The sequence below is a fragment of the Lithobates pipiens genome, unplaced genomic scaffold (genome assembly GCF_037356315.1).
Source record: "Lithobates pipiens isolate NorthernLeopardFrog02 unplaced genomic scaffold, aLitPip1_a1.2 Scaffold_18, whole genome shotgun sequence".
Classification (NCBI taxonomy): domain Eukaryota; kingdom Metazoa; phylum Chordata; class Amphibia; order Anura; family Ranidae; genus Lithobates; species Lithobates pipiens.
Window position 1 is genome coordinate 222,466,785 of NW_027507758.1, and position 16,248 is coordinate 222,483,032.

A 16,248-nucleotide genomic window follows, 5' to 3' on the forward strand; every position below is an offset into this window, starting at 1 on the left:
TTTTTTTTTTATTTCCTATTTTATATTAGGAACACAGAGAGGAACATATTACAACTATTCCACAAGAGGTCTGTATATCATATATCAGAATAATTGAGGAAGTACTTGGATCGCCTCCTGAATTGGATCTTCTGAAGTTGATTTTCAGTTTCCTCTTGGCAGTTCACCCACCAACAAACACTTATGTTTGCCATAACCCTAACAATTTCTTCTTCTCCTTACACATTGGTAGGAGTTAACTTTTTATTTCCTAAGTATATTACTTGTTCTGTGCTATCTATGTTACCTATATAATGTTTAACATTTTGATCTGTTTAGGCAGCATATTCTATGTAAATGCAGTGCTTAGTTAAAAATATTATAAATGTGTGTTTCTTTAAATTGGTAAATGATTTTACATATTTTTCCTGGCACTGATATGTGAATTATGCTCACATACTTTTCCCCCACCAAATTTGTTTTATACATTAAAACCATAACATATTTAGTTTAGCTAAACTACTTTGTCCATAAGGCTAAAGTAAGCAGAGCCAGTAATACTTTTACGAAGAACTAAACTAAACAAAAAATGTCATATGATGCAGTCTGTCACTAGCGTTGAAGCTCTCCTCCAGGGTGGAGTTACCTTAGCAGTGCCCGTCCCACACACACTCTAAAGTAAACGGCTCAAATATCCTAAATGCCTTATTCCTTTCTCCTCCAGCAGCAAGTGCTCTCTTCTCCTTTCCAACATTCCTGGGATGTGGGCAGGCCCTCAGCACCCTCTGGTTCTGCTTTGTATATAATGATGGCAGAGACCCGCAGCTGGTCAGGCAGTGTAGAGAAACTGTTTTGTTGGAGCAGTTTTTTTAGTAAAAAGGAAGCCTGTGCAAATGAGGAATACACTAAGCATTCCCCCTTTTCCAGTCTCCACTAAACAAAACTAAAGTTTATTTTTGTCTTGTGGTGGAGACCTGGTACAAGGCTAACATTTTTGCTTTATTTCAGATTTAAAACAGCAGGTTTTGAATTCCTCTTATACAGTAACACAATTTTACTAATTGTTAATCCTGCCAGTAGAGCCCATCTTTTTTCATTTTCTGTAACGGATTGATAACGCTGTTCACTCTTTTGGGGAAATCACTGCAACAATCTGTGGACAGGGTAGCTTTAAATGGCTGTATAGTTTTAAAATGGACTTTAAATAAATGGCAAATATATACTAACTTTTTTAAGCAGCTACAGATTATATTCATTGTGCATTACAGGACTCGTATTCATAGACAATGGGTTAGATGCAGGCTGCCTTCAAGTAATTGAACACTGGCACCCCTAGAGCATACTCATTTACCCTGCCCACTCTAATGCTTTGTACACACGGTTGGACATTCCGACAAAAAAATCCATTGGATTTTGTCCTAAACTGGTATTACATACACACGGTCGGACAAAGCTGTCGGAATTTCCGGCGGAAAAAGTCTGATAGAGCCCACACACCATCGTATTTTCCGACAATATAATCCAATCGGACCTTTTCCGTCGGAATTTCTTACCGTGTGTACAAGGCATATGACTACAGTTTTTTGCTAGTGTGCTTAAGTTACGACCTGTTTTCCTCTGGAGAAGCATTTCTTTTTTTAAATCGTTTAATATTTATTTTTGCTGAAGCTTCTATTGACATCTGACTGCTTATTTCTCTGGGCTATCTAAGCCTATCAGTTTCTGGATCGGTTACCAACAGTGCGTACCTTGGGGGATCGTACCCAGACCCCACTATGTGGGACTGGCCTATGATGTTTGCTTCAGGCACTGTATCCTGTGTTAGACGCTCACCTTGGTACATAGGCCAAACCCATTAGAGGTATGCCCACTGTGAAATGCGAAGCATAGATCTCTAGAAGGCCAAGCTTCATGGATAAGTTAAGACAGAGGATTTGAGAGTTAACTTTTTTCTCTCTAAAGTTTTTCATCACAGGCAATTTCAATTTCAAATACTTTTTTTCTTCATATCTAGACTTGGTCTCACAAAGATGATGTAACTGCATCACGCTTCCCGGATATCGCAGTCCCACAATCCTTTCCCTGAAATCATACATAGCACATTGCTCCAGTCCTGCCATCTTCTACAAAGACAGCCGCAGGAATATGGTCAATGTTTGCGTTATAATGGCTCCTGTACCCAGACACACAAATCCCCATCCATTCCAACCTCCATTCTGTCAATACACTACTGGAGATTCCCTGCTCTAGCAGTGGTGGATCATAGGCACAAAGGAGCTAAGAAAAAGAGCTGAATTGCATGCGTTCTGCAGGCAGCCTACAGGAAACTCAAAGTACCGCTCAGGGTGACAGCTGTGCCCTTGTCCTGAAGTAATGGCCTGTGACACTGCTCCATTCCTATGACTCTTGCTCCCTCTCAGGCACCCTGTCTGACAAAGGTAGATTTCTCTGCCACTGTCTGGATTATAAAACGGTCGGTACATCAAGAACCTTTCGGACCTCCTTTATGTAAGGATATTATATGTAAAAGTGTTGAGAACCCTTGTTTTGTAGTGAAGATCGCAGAGACTTTTCTTTATTTTATGAGGCAAAAGCTACAGCTTCACACCAAATGCCCTCTACTGTGGAAACATAAATTGACAAATGTAGTTTTAGCTATATTGAATAATGTAGATTTAATGACCGCATTGCACCAACCTCAAGCACAAGGAGTGCTTGTGCCATTTCCTTCAGAAAATGGCACAAGAAAGCTGTTTCATGGATTCTATTCAAACGTATTCACAGCATTAAAGTAATCAACCCCATTCTGGACTTAAAATCCCTTAACAAATGTCTGTGTACTAAAATTGAGGATAAAAGCAACAAGATCTGTAATTGCATCAAACAAGAGACATTTTTGGCTTCGGTAGATGTAGAAGATCTATCTGCACAACCCCATCTTCCCTTCACGTCAACTATTTGTGTGTTGTTGTTTGAGACATACACTCCAATTTGTAGCACTGCCATTTGGGTTCTCTAATGCATCCCTAGTGTTCACAAAAGTGCTTGCCCTGCTTCTGGCCATTCATGTCTTCAGTTACCTGGATGACCTCTTGCTGAAGGACTCCTCTGCCAAAACCTTGTCTTCGATCCTAGTTGCTTCCTTAAAGTGTTTGTTCCCTCAACATTTCATATTTCTAATATGTACCTGCTGTACCATGTACTTGTTTTCAAAAGTATCCTGTACTCTTTGTATTGCTTCCTTTGTGTGAAATCCCCACTGTAACTGCCAGTTTCTCCTATTAAAAGCTGACCATACTAAGCAGGTCAACACAGCGTGGTCAGGTCTCTAGCTTTGCTGGGAATTCAGCCTGCTCTCCTCCAATGATCAGACTTGTCTTGACCCCCCCTCTGCACAGCCTTTCTCAGGGAAGCTCAGTGGACTGCTGTTTCACCTCTCCCAGCTCTTATGCAGCTGAGAACAGAGGGAATGTGAAAACTTATAAAAAGTTATTTTAACAATGTGTGTCTTAACTAAGGGAAACCAACATTGAAGCCTTGCGGCTTTACAGACAGATTCCAACTGCACGTGTGCGAGCTGTGCTTTGCTTTGTGAATGGTCTTGCAGTCTTCTGGGACTTGTGATATGTAGCAGAAGGCTGCGGGGGCGGGGGGGGGGAGAGGGGGGCCAAACTCCTGCTCAAATCCCCGCCGCTATCCGGCCAGAAACAGGGAGCGAGTACCTATCAAAATCTGGTAACTGCTTCCTGCACCAAAAAAATTGCCCAATGTAAATGGGGGTGGGGGGGTGTAACAGGAGGAGGAGCGCAAATTCCTCTCTTGAGTGAAGTTCTGCTTTTAATGTGGTGGATCTCCAATCCTGACCTGGAACTGGGAAAGGAATTTCTTCACATGCCTTAGAGTGTAATGACAACAGATACTGGCCTTACTGTCTAGGGGATATGGTCTCCACAGAAGTTGAAATTTCCCATCAGTAATCTGGAACAGAGAGCCATCAGATTATCTGTGCAAGGTCACCCCATCAGGGTGCAGTCGGGCATTGCCACAGTGATGGCAATGAAACAATCAGCGTGGTACCACAAGTCAAGCTGTTGTGTCTCCAGTGCGAAAGCCCTGGAGCGGTGCGCTGGTAGGACGCTAAAAAAAGTCCTGCAAGCAGCATCTTTGGAGTGGTGAAGAAGCTCCTGCCCATTGAAATCAGTGGGGCAGCGCAGCTATACCTACGGAATAGAGCTGCTGCAGCAGTGCTTTGCGGTGGTTTTAACCCTTTCTCGCCCGCTAGCGCAGGGGGTAAAAGCTCCCTGCTAGCGGCCCAATAGCACAGTGAAATTGGCAGTAAAGCACCGCTAAAAATATCGGTTTACTGCCGGCACACCCACCGGGATATGACTGACAGCAACAGGAGCCAATGGCTCTCTCTTGCCGTTCTGTCCGTATTGTGAGAGCAGGGAAAGAGACCAGCGCTGATGCAAATGAGCAATGGATCAAACAGTGGAACAAGAGAACAAGAGTAGGTATTTGTGGGTAAAAGAAAAAGCAAGTTTCAAGTTTTTTCACCTTAATGCATTAAGGTAAAAAAATAAAAAATTTTGACATTGGAATTACTTTTTTACATGCCTTTAGTTTAGTGATTTTTCTCTTCCTGTACATGGAGGCCAACCTGCTCAGCAAAAAGGGCCATCTACAGGGGTTAGAAGAAACTGCATAACACCGCCAGGGATTCTTAGCAATTAACTTTTTATTCATTTGATTTAATCTTTTAAATCAAATTGCACTCACATCGACAGATCATGGGTTATATGTAGGCTACCTTTAGATGAGTGAACAAAAAAAAAAAAAAACTGTTAGACTGTGCCCCTAGGGTGTACTAATAACCCCACTGAACTCCAGTTTTTAGAAGGCAATAAGACACACAGGGGAAGGGCCTGTGTCCTGTACTCCAAGAAAAGGAATGTAATACTAAGTAGAAATTCTGATTATCCTAATCGTACAGTACACAAAACTCTTATTCATAGACCATAGGACAACCCTCAAAATTTACACTCGCCTGCTCGCATTTTGCTAGTGAATTTTGAGAGCTGGCAAGGAAGGGCTGTCTGGGAGCGAGCCATTTTCCCATCGTTCACAGAGGGGAAGAGAGAGGACAGAGCCGGCTGGATGAGGAATTTGATAGAGAGATCACCCGTCCAACACGGAAGGAGTGATGTGTATCAAAGTTTCCTGGCCAGGGCTGTAAGGGACGCCGAGCAGCGGGAACACAAGGAAATTGAAATCAAAGCTGTTCCAGTAATGTCCCTCGGCACTCATATCATCCGACCAGCAATCCTCTTCTTCTCCTCTGCTCCCCTTCATGATGGACAAGGGCGAGGCTGCATTGGTGGACAAGGGTGAGGCTGCATTGGTGGACAAGGGCGAGGCTGCATTGGTGGACAAGGGCGAGGCTGCATTGGTGGACAAGGGCGAGGCTGCATTGGTGGACAAGGGCGAGGCTGCATTGGTGGACAAGGGCGAGGCTGCATTGGTGGACAAGGGCGAGGCTGCATTGGTGGACAAGGGCGAGGCTGCATTGGTGGACAAGGGCGAGGCTGCATTGGTGGACAAGGGCGAGGCTGCATTGGTGGACAAGGGCGAGGCTACATTGGTGGACAAGGGCGAGACTGCATTGGTGGACAAGGGCGAGACTGCATTGGTGGACAAGGGCGAGACTGCATTGGTGGACAAGGGCGAGACTGCATTGATGAGCATGGATAAAGTTGCTTAATATTGCATAAAACATTTAAGGGTAATTTCATGATATAATTTATGAGGTCATGTTTAGGGGTGGAATTAGGGGCAGAGCAGGGCAGGGTTTGGGTGGGGCAACTGGTGGCGAGTAACCCTTGAGGCCTGGCTAGTAGCTCAGGACTTGAAATTTTGAGCCCTGCCATAGGACATACCCAAGCAATTTATTGAGGGATGGGCAAAAACATAGAAAACAGAACTGATGTATGATGAAGAAAATAGGATTTCTCTTATATTCACCTACCGACACAGCTCCTCTCTGTAACAAATGGGTTGTTGGCCTTATCACCAGGAGAATACTAGGCATAGTTGTAACACAACACTCAGAACTCTTAGTTCCGCCCAGGGGGGCAGTCCCTTGGGCTACAACCCTCCATCCTGCAAAGCAGCATCAGTTTTATTTTGCCTAGTAAAGTTGAAGGACCTAGGAACCATGCGGGCCCATCGGTCCGTGCTTTTTTACGCAGAAGCTTTTATTTTTGCGCAAGATTAATGATCCTGTGATCTACTATCAACAGCCGACTGGATGACAGGCTGGATACTCTTATCCTTGTAGTCTCCCCAGTCCTGTCATCAAGCGTGTGCAGGTCGCAGCTATGGCTCGGCAGGCCACGACAAAACCTCAACTCCAGAGGTGGTCGTGATTTTTGCTCCGGGGCGTACATATGACCGGGCTACTGATGTCTGCGTCACAGTATGCCGAGGCCAGTAGCTACCCTATACTGATCAGGAGTAGATCTACAATGGAATGTCTCCCAGCTCTTCAGGACTGGTAAGTACAGCTCTCCCTGCCTGGCGGGGCTGAGCAGCTTGGCATTCCCTGGGAGGTCGATTCGGGGCTCCCTCACCTCCCTCTCTTCTCTCCCCTGTCCCTATCTTCCCTCCACTCCCCCCTCACCGGGGGGGGGGGGGGGAATGCTGCATGTGGTGCTGAGCGGTGTGTGTGTAGGATCCCTGAGGGCTCTCACCTGGGATAGGGGACTGTCTGGCTGGTGGTGTCCTGAATCCTGTGTGTTAAGCCCCTGGAAGGTGCCTGTGAGGGTCTGGCTTTGTTTTCGGTGCAGCGCTGTATCTCTGTTACATTCTGTCTCTGTCCCTCATGGAAGCTGTTCGGCGGCCATTTTAGGTGTGGGCGAGGGCAGCATGTCTTTCTGGGCTTCAAGCGGCCATTTTCCCAGTGCTCTCCTATTCAGGACACTGGCGGACATTTTCTAGAAGCCTGAGCATGTTTTCAGTGGTGTTCAGCAGCAGCTGCATGTGCTCTGTTTCCTGTCTGTTTACTGGACGCTGGGCAGCCATTTTATTGAAGCCTTGTTGGCGTTGCTGCGACAATGTGGAATCGAGATCGTGGGATACCTAGACAATATCCTCCTGAGGGCATCTTCCGCCTCAGAATTAGAGGAGGATGTGACGATCACCATGCAGACCCTGCGAGAATTTGGGTGGCTGTTGAATCTCAAAAAGTCTGATTGTGCCGACCCAGCGTCTGGAGTACTTAGGCTTGCTGCTGGACTCCAGGAAAGCGAGAGTTTTTCTCCCTTCAGACAAATTGCAGACTCTCAGATCTGTGGTAAAACTGCTGATGCCAGTACTGGGGCTCATGGTAGCCTCCTTCAAGGCAGTACCTTATGCCCAGTTCCACACCAGAGTCCTGCAGAAGGAGATTTTGACAAAATGGGACAAATATCAGTTGTCCTTGGATCGACAGATCCAGGTGAGCCAGTTAGTCAGAGACTCACTGATCTGGTGGTTGAGGTCACCGATGATTCAGTCCGGGAAATCGTTCCTTCCTCTGAAATGGACGGTGATCACAACGGACGCCAGTCTATCCGGCTGGGGTGGAGTGAAGGGGGTTCACTAAGCTCAGGGCCTCAGGTGGACAGAAGAATCCGAGTTGCCGATCAATCTGCTCGAATTGAGAGCGATCAGGCTGTGCCTCTACACATGGTCGATGAGACTGCAAGGGTGTCCGATCAGGATCCAGTCAGACAACGCCACGGCTGTGGCATATGTCAATCACCAAGGGGGAACAAGAAGCTCAGCTGCTGCACGGGAGGTCGCTCACATACTTCGGTGGGCAGAGTGACACGTACCATCCCTATCGGCCATTTGCATCCCGGGAGTGGAGAACTGGCAGGTGGACTATTTGAGCCGACAGATGCTGGACCCAGGGGAATGGGCGTTGCATCTGGAGACGTTCAGGTTACTGTGCCTGAGGTGGGACTCACCAGACGGACGGCCCCCCGTATCAATCGGAAGGTGCCAAGATTCGTGTCCAAGACAAGAGATCCATGGGCTGACACGTCAGGCGTGCTGGTGGCTCCGTGGGATCAGTACCAGCTGATCTACGCCTTTCCTCCACTGAAACTGTTGCCACTTCTGCTTCACAGAGTGGAAGCCGAGAGGATCCCAGTGATACTGGTTGCCCCAGATTGGCCTCAGCGTCCCTGGTACCCAGACCTGGTGCGTCTGGTGGCAGACGCTCCCTGGCGACTGCCGCTGCGAGAAGACCTTCTGTCCCAAGGTCCAATTCTCCATCCTGCTTTACCATAGCTGGCTTTAATGGCATGGCTATTGAGAGCCAGGTGTTGAGGAACCGGGGTCTGTCGGACTCAGTGATTCCAGCTATGTTGAGAGCACACAAATCATCTTCTCGGAAGATATACCATGGCACCTGGAAAGCCTACATCTCCATGTGTGAGGAGAACGGATGGCATCCACGCTCCTTTTCCATATCCAGGATCCTGCTGTTTTTCCAGCAGGGAATTGACCAGAGATTGACATTAAGCACCATCAAAGGGCAAATTTCAGCCTTAGCTGTCTTTTTTTCAACGACCCCTGGCATCGCACTCTTTAGTGAGTCTCTTCGTTCAGGGAGTATGACATGCAGTCGCTCCGGTGCGTCCACCGTTGCCCCCGTGGGATTTGAACCTGGTGTTGTCGGCGCTTCAAAAACCGCCATTTAAAAATATCAGGGAGATTCCTCTGTTAACTCTCTCCCAGAAAGTGGTCTTTTTAGTGGCCATCATATCGGCCAGGAGGGTTTCGGAACTGGCGGCCTTGTCCTGCAAGTCGCCCTATCTGGTTATCCACAAGAATAAGGTGGTGTTGCGTCCGCAACCATCTTTTCTGCCTAAGGTGGTCTCGCCTTTTCATATCAATGAAGGACATTGTATTACCATCTCCATCTCTGTGTCCTAAGCCGAAGCACCCGAAGGAGATGGCCCTTCACGCTCTTGACGTGGTTAGTGCTCTGAAGGTGTATTTGTCTGCCATGGCTCCTTTTCGGAAGTCAGACTCACTGTTTGTTTCAGTGACTGGTCCCAAGAAAGGCATGGCGGTCTCATCGTATACACCAACAATATTGCGCAAAAGAAAATGGAAAAAATAATAAGAAGTGTGTATGGTTAGCAGCCAGCACGCTAAAACTAGGGATTTTTTAGCTGAGAAGTCGGTGAAAAATGTAGTGCAAGCGCTCAACCTGTACACACTTCTTATAGTGCTACAAAGTGATATAAGTTCAAATGTATATATAGAATGACCCAAAAAGCAAAAGTGAATACAATATTATACAGGTACAAAATATAAACATATATATAGTGACTTATATATGTGTATATATAACAAAAAATGGTGATTAGTAGGATATTATATCCCAAAAAAGAAAACAGTGACTGTGGATATCTGTAAACACTAATCACAGTGATGAAGTCTATAAATAGATATATAGTCCAAAGCAATCGTGCAAAGTGCCAATATCAGCCAGGGTTCTGTAATGTTGTGACCGAAGAGAACAATATTTCACCATGTGACGATCCCACCACCGTATAGAGTGCAGGCTTACCGGATCTATATGACCCTAGCAGACATACGCCTCAGGGGTCAATCACAGCTTGCGATCCCAAAAAAGGTCTCAAGAATTGGATGTGTCAGTCATATCATATACGATCCCAACAGATCCCAGCAGATGGCTAGATGTGGTCAATATTCCTCATGTGCATGTACAAATCCAACAACGACTCATAGGTAGGCATGGAGGATGAGAAGACGGAGCCAACATAGCATAATAACGTTTTTAAAAAAAACTTTAATAAAAAATTTTTTACTAAAACTCACATTTCAGGAAAAACAATCAAGCGTGTCAGAGAGATGAAAATGGCAGTAGCGAAGTCCTCCCGACGCGTTTCGACCCACCGGTCATCATCTGGGGTGGACTCACACTACTGTCCTACTGCCTTATATAGGTACTCACACAGTGAAATGATGGCAATCCCCCATGTGTTGTGAATATGCCCACTTCCGGTCTGTCCAAGATGGCGGACGGGCGTGCGTTCCACGCCTCGATTAATATGCGTTCCACCCGTATAACTACACCATTTAACATCAGGAATCACATTTAGAGGTGATGGTAGTTATACTTCCGGTATACGGAAAAACGGAAAAATGGCGGCCCGGCGTGCGTTCCACGCCTCGCATAGGATGCGTTTCACCTATTCATGTTGATGTGTGAAAAAGAAATGTAGACAGAGACCTGTTTAAAATGATCTCTATGTAAAAGGGGCCAACATATAAAAGAATTGAGATGTTATGGACTGACAAATGAGTATTTGGATACAATTTTTACTCATTTGTCAGTCCATAACATCTCAATTCTTTTATATGTTGGCCCCTTTTTACATAGAGATCATTTTAAACAGGTCTCTGTCTACATTTCTTTTTCACACATCAACATGAATAGGTGAAACGCATCCTATGCGAGGCGTGGAACGCACGCCGGGCCGCCATTTTTCCGTTTTTCCGTATACCGGAAGTATAACTACCATCACCTCTAAATGTGATTCCTGATGTTAAATGGTGTAGTTATACGGGTGGAACGCATATTAATCGAGGCGTGGAACGCACGCCCGTCCGCCATCTTGGACAGACCAGAAGTGGGCATATTCACAACACATGGGGGATTGCCATCATTTCACTGTGTGAGTACCTATATAAGGCAGTAGGACAGTAGTGTGAGTCCACCCCAGATGATGACCGGTGGGTCGAAACGCGTCGGGAGGACTTCGCTACTGCCATTTTCATCTCTCTGACACGCTTGATTGTTTTTCCTGAAATGTGAGTTTTAGTAAAAAAAAATTTATTAAAGTTTTTTTAAAAAACGTTATTATGCTATGTTGGCTCCGTCTTCTCATCCTCCATGCCTACCTACGAGTCGTTGTTGGATTTGTACATGCACATGAGGAATATTGACCACATCTAGCCATCTGCTGGGATCTGTTGGGATCGTATATGATATGACTGACACATCCAATTCTTGAGACCTTTTTTGGGATCGCAAGCTGTGATTGACCCCTGAGGCGTATGTCTGCTAGGGTCATATAGATCCGGTAAGCCTGCACTCTATACGGTGGTGGGATCGTCACATGGTGAAATATTGTTCTCTTCGGTCACAACATTACAGAACCCTGGCTGATATTGGCACTTTGCACGATTGCTTTGGACTATATATCTATTTATAGACTTCATCACTGTGATTAGTGTTTACAGATATCCACAGTCACTGTTTTCTTTTTTGGGATATAATATCCTACTAATCACCATTTTTTGTTATATATACACATATATAAGTCACTATATATATGTTTATATGGCGGTCTCATCGGCCACTATTTCCAGGTGGATCAGATAGATTGTAGTACAAGCCTATGCCTTGAAGGGCCAGGTGCCTCCCTTTCCGGTCACGGCCCACTCCACAAGAGCAATCGGAACGTCTTGGACCTTCCGACACCAAGCGTCGGTCGCTCAGGTGTGTAAGGCTGAGACTTGGTTGTCTGTCCATACGTTTACCAAGTTCTACAAGGTAGACATCAGTGCATCGGCTGATGCCTGTTTTGGCCGCAAAATTTTGCAGGCGGCCGTGTAGTTGCAATTGAATATGCAATATATCTTTTTTTCTGGTTTTTTTTCGATAAAAACGCAGTACTGTTATGTTAATGCACTGTTCCCACTTGCCATGGTGGATGAAGTTTTTATGCTGTTTTTCCCACCCCTTGTTTTGGCACTGCTTGGGGACGTCCCATTTGTTACAGAGAGGAGCTGTGTCGGTTGGTGAATATAAGAGAAAATAGGATTTTTTTTGTACTCACCATAAAATCCTTTTCTCTGTAATTCACCAACCGACACAGCACCCACCCCTCCTTTTATCTTTACGTTATACTGCTTGTTGACGTACTGATGCTGCTTTGCAGGGTGGAGGGTTGTAGCCCAAGGGACTGCCCCCCTGGGCGGAACTAAGAGTTCTGAGTGTTGTGTTATAACTATGCCTAGTATTCTACTAGTGATGAGGCTAACAACCCATTTGTTACAGAGAGGAGCTGCGTCGGTTGGTGAATTACAGAGAAAAGGATTTTTGGGAGAGTACAAAAAATCCTATTTTTTTTTTTGTCATATTACCTGTAAAACCCTTTTCTTTGAATACATAATGGCAAACAGAGGTCCCTCCCCTCTTTTTTGAGGATTCAGTGCTTGCTACAAAACTGAAGTGCTTCCTGTATGGGAGGGGTTATATACTGGATCGCTTCCTGTCTAAGACTTTTGTCTACCAGTGTTCACCTACAGATGGCATATAACCCAGTCAGTATGTAATGAATATTAGCCTAACTCTGTATCCTGTGATGTACTCAAAGAAAAGTATTTTACAGGTAAGTATGATGAAAAAATTCAATTTTTTTTATTTATTTTTTATTATTTTTTTAGGGAAAAGTTACAAAGTTGGTATAGTGTTAGTGTATCTAAGTTCTAGAACAATAGTTCTATATATTGCGGCGTACCAGTCTTTAGATGTGTTGGCTGCATTACTTTTCTTCTTTTAGGCCCTTTTCTTTATTTTTGCTTTGTGATCCTGCCAGTTACACACATCTGTCCTATGGTAATTCTCTCTTCCCTGTACTGTATCTATGGGTGAGCAGCGTAGTCACTTGAGGCTGCTTGAGCCAGAGTTTTACCACAGAACACCTCTGCCTTGTTTCATCTGTATAAAATGGGAAGGGGGGGTTCTGTTCACAGAGATGAACTGGGCAGGTCTAATCATACTGTACCACAATAAGCTGCGCTGTCCCTTTACAGAATTCATATCAATGACAATTGACAGTGGTTCATCAAATTCATAGATTATACATCAATACAAACCGCACCTGAAAAGTGCTCCAGTGCAGTTATTTTATAATCAATATATAAAGTACTATTGTGCATATAAAAAAAATTTGTGTGCTACTCCTTTAAATAAAAGTCCACCAAAAATCTATAAAAGTTCATAAATCCTCGAATGGTCTGGTGCTCTGAAACTTCGATATCACCACTGTGCAACCACCACTGCCACAACTGGCTTCTTACCAAATGCATCAACCTCCATATTATGGAAGGTTGAAACAGCAAGTTTCACTCCACTAAGCCTGCGGGATTAGCAGCAGGGCTGTTTTAATATACATGTAGTCATCCGATCATTGTTAGTTCCTGTAAACCAAATAAACTATTTTGAATGGAAATATTAGGCTATGGCTCTGTAGTTTTGTGTTCTCTGAGTTATTGAACCCTGACCTGACATGCTGGAGTCCTGAGGTCCTGGGAGAGAGCTGGACTGCTGCTGTGATCCTAAAGTGGAGTGATACCCACTGTTTTATCCTCTTATAATCTGAACATTTGTTGCATTGGACAAGGAGCTAGTTGTGGCGATGGTGGTTGCACAGCAGTGACATTGAAGTTTTACAGTACCGGACCGTTTATGAATTTTTGGTGTACTTTTATTTAAAGAAGCACACAAGCACTTTTTTTTATATATGCACAGTAGCACTTTGTATATAGATTGTTAAAATTTTATATATTGATTATGAAATAATTGCATTGGAGCACTTTTTAGGTGCAGGGAGTATAATTTATGAATTTGATGGACTACTGTAAATTGTTTCTGATCTGTATTCTGTACAAGTTTCATTGCAGTTGAGCATTTTCTATTTATTTATTTTTTCTCTTTAAGGGACAGCAGCAACTTTTTATTGTATTTTTATTTGTTAAATTTTTATTTTTTGGATTTCTGGCATTCTGCTTTAAGTGACAGCAGTCTCCCAGTTGTATAGGATTTGACACGGAGAACAAGTTTAATACTCCTGTAGGGCTAATACTGTTTGAGATTTCAGTGCAGTAGAAGTACATATGATCTTAAAATTCACTTGATTTCTGTCAGGATCAACAGGTGTTTTTTTGCACTTATAAAGAAGGTAATGCACCCGCGATCTGTTTATTTTTAGGCTCCTGCACACTCTGCCTACAGCTCCATTGCCTATACCTTTGTAATGGCTGTCATTTTCAGAGCTTTAAGCAGTGTGACTGAACTGGGGATTTGCTGAACAGCGTACCCGCATGGAGTTCATACTACATGCCTATCTGTTGGGGTGGCTGATGGGTCTTGTAGTTTTTTTTGTTTTTGTTTTTTTCACATCTTTCTGTAAATGAATGATGTAACTGTGTGGGTGGAGCTCCACGCAGCCACGCTGTTATCAAAATATGACCAGGTATGTAGACGAGAACACCCGCACACTGTCACACTGAGCGAGGCAGTAAGGGGAGAGGAGCAGAACAAGAACATGTTACACAAATACTGGTGTATCATTCTAAAAGGGTGAACTTATCCTTTAATGCTCTGGAGTGAAAAAAGATTGGTCATTCCTATCTGAAAATAATTCTGTGCCTTTACTTTGACTAATTATGTGTGCGTCCTTTGTATGGACATGGTTAAAAATATGAAAATATTCAGTTTTTATGCAAGCCTAAAGTTTTGTTTTCTCTACCAATTTAAACATCACTTTATTTCCACTTCCTTCATTAAAATATTGTTCCACTTTGTTTTGCAATAGACGACAAGACGTTTCAAGAAAAACTAAAATCATTTATACATCAGAGACATTCTAGCCTTGGAGGACAATCTGCTTTAAGTCATGTGTTTTCAAGCAAAAGCCCCTCAGAGTTTTCAGATACACTGGAGAAAGGTGATATAAAAACGTACTTTAAATCAAAAATCTTACAGTAGATCTTTACAGTAGACATAATGATGTAATCACTCAAAACCAAATAATCTGATGTTAATACACGAAACAAAGTAAAAAGTTAATATACATTGGGTGTCATACATGCCTTTCAAAAGAAACCTAGGACCTGAAAAACGCCTCTACAGTACTTGTATGTGAACTGATATGACAAAAGCTTCCAGGTAATGCTGAAGGTAGTCTAAAGCCCCGTACACACGATCGGAATTCCCACCAGCAAAGTCAGATGAGACCTTTTGGTTGGATATTCCGACCGTGTGTATGCTCCATCTGACTTTTTCTGGCGGATAAGATTGAGAGCAGGTTCCCTATCTTTCCGATGGAAATAGTTCAGATCGAAAATTCCGCTAGTCTGTAGCAATTCCGACACACAATTCCTAAGCATGCTCGGAAGCATTTAACTTAATTTTCTCGGCCCGTCATAGTGTTGTACGTCACCGCGTTCTTGACGGTCGAAATTTCAGAGAACCTTTGTGTGACCGTGTGTATGCAAGGCGAGCTTGAGTGGAATTCCATCCAAGATTTTTCAGCCAAAAGTGTTGGCTGCTGGAAGAGCATGGCATTTGACCTCAGCAGGATGGACTGAGAACTGCTGCAGGTATGTGAATGCAGCTCTGGGAATCTGCATTTTATACCTGTCAGCAACTTTTTGGATTTCCTAACATGACTAAATGTATTTAATCCTTTTCAGTGTTCTAATATGCTAAAGAGGAACTTATCGAACATGTGTTTGGCAACTTCATCAGTTTTCTGTTTACTAAGAAACACTTGTTTTTAAAGTTAAAAAATAATGAACAATTATACAAATACCATGACATTTGCTCTATTCTTAATAATTATTTTTTTTATTAATATATGAGAGGGTACTACATTAGTGTACACCAGGGATGAGCCAAACACCCCCCCCCCCCCCCCGTAACGAAAGTTGGTGCGAAAATTCGAACACCATTAAAGTCTGAGACTCGAACTTGAGAAATCAAAGGTGCGAATCCTAAAGGCTAATATGCAGGTCATTGTCCTTAAAAAGGGTTTGGGGACCTGGGTCCTGCCCCAGGGGACATGTATCAATGCAAAAGAAAGTTTTAAAAACGGACGTTTTTTCAGGAGCAGTGATTTTAACCACTTAAGCCCCAGGCCATTTTGCAGCTAAAGGACCAGGCCCCTTTTTGCGATTCGGTACTGCGTCGCTTTAACTCACAATTGTGCGGTCGTGCTATGTGGCTCCCAAACAAAATTGGCATCCTTTTTTTCCCACAAATAGAGCTTTCTTTTGGTGGTATTTGATCACCTCAGCGACAATTTTGAAAAAAAATGCAATATTTTTTACTTTTTGCTTTAATAAATATCCCAAAAATATATATATATTTTTTTTTTCCCTCAGTTTAGGCCGATA

General features: G+C 43.7%; 1 protein-coding gene across 2 annotated transcripts in view; it reads left to right on the plus strand.

The window, feature by feature from the left end:
- LYST (lysosomal trafficking regulator) overlaps nt 1-16,248 on the plus strand; it is a 568,355-nt gene that overhangs the window by 285,984 nt on the left and 266,123 nt on the right. For both annotated transcript variants that reach the window (XM_077486620.1, XM_077486621.1), the window contains exons 20-21: nt 30-228; nt 14,667-14,798. In XM_077486620.1, the coding sequence (XP_077342746.1) occupies nt 30-228; nt 14,667-14,798 (331 nt within the window). The remainder of the gene's footprint in view (nt 1-29; nt 229-14,666; nt 14,799-16,248) is intronic.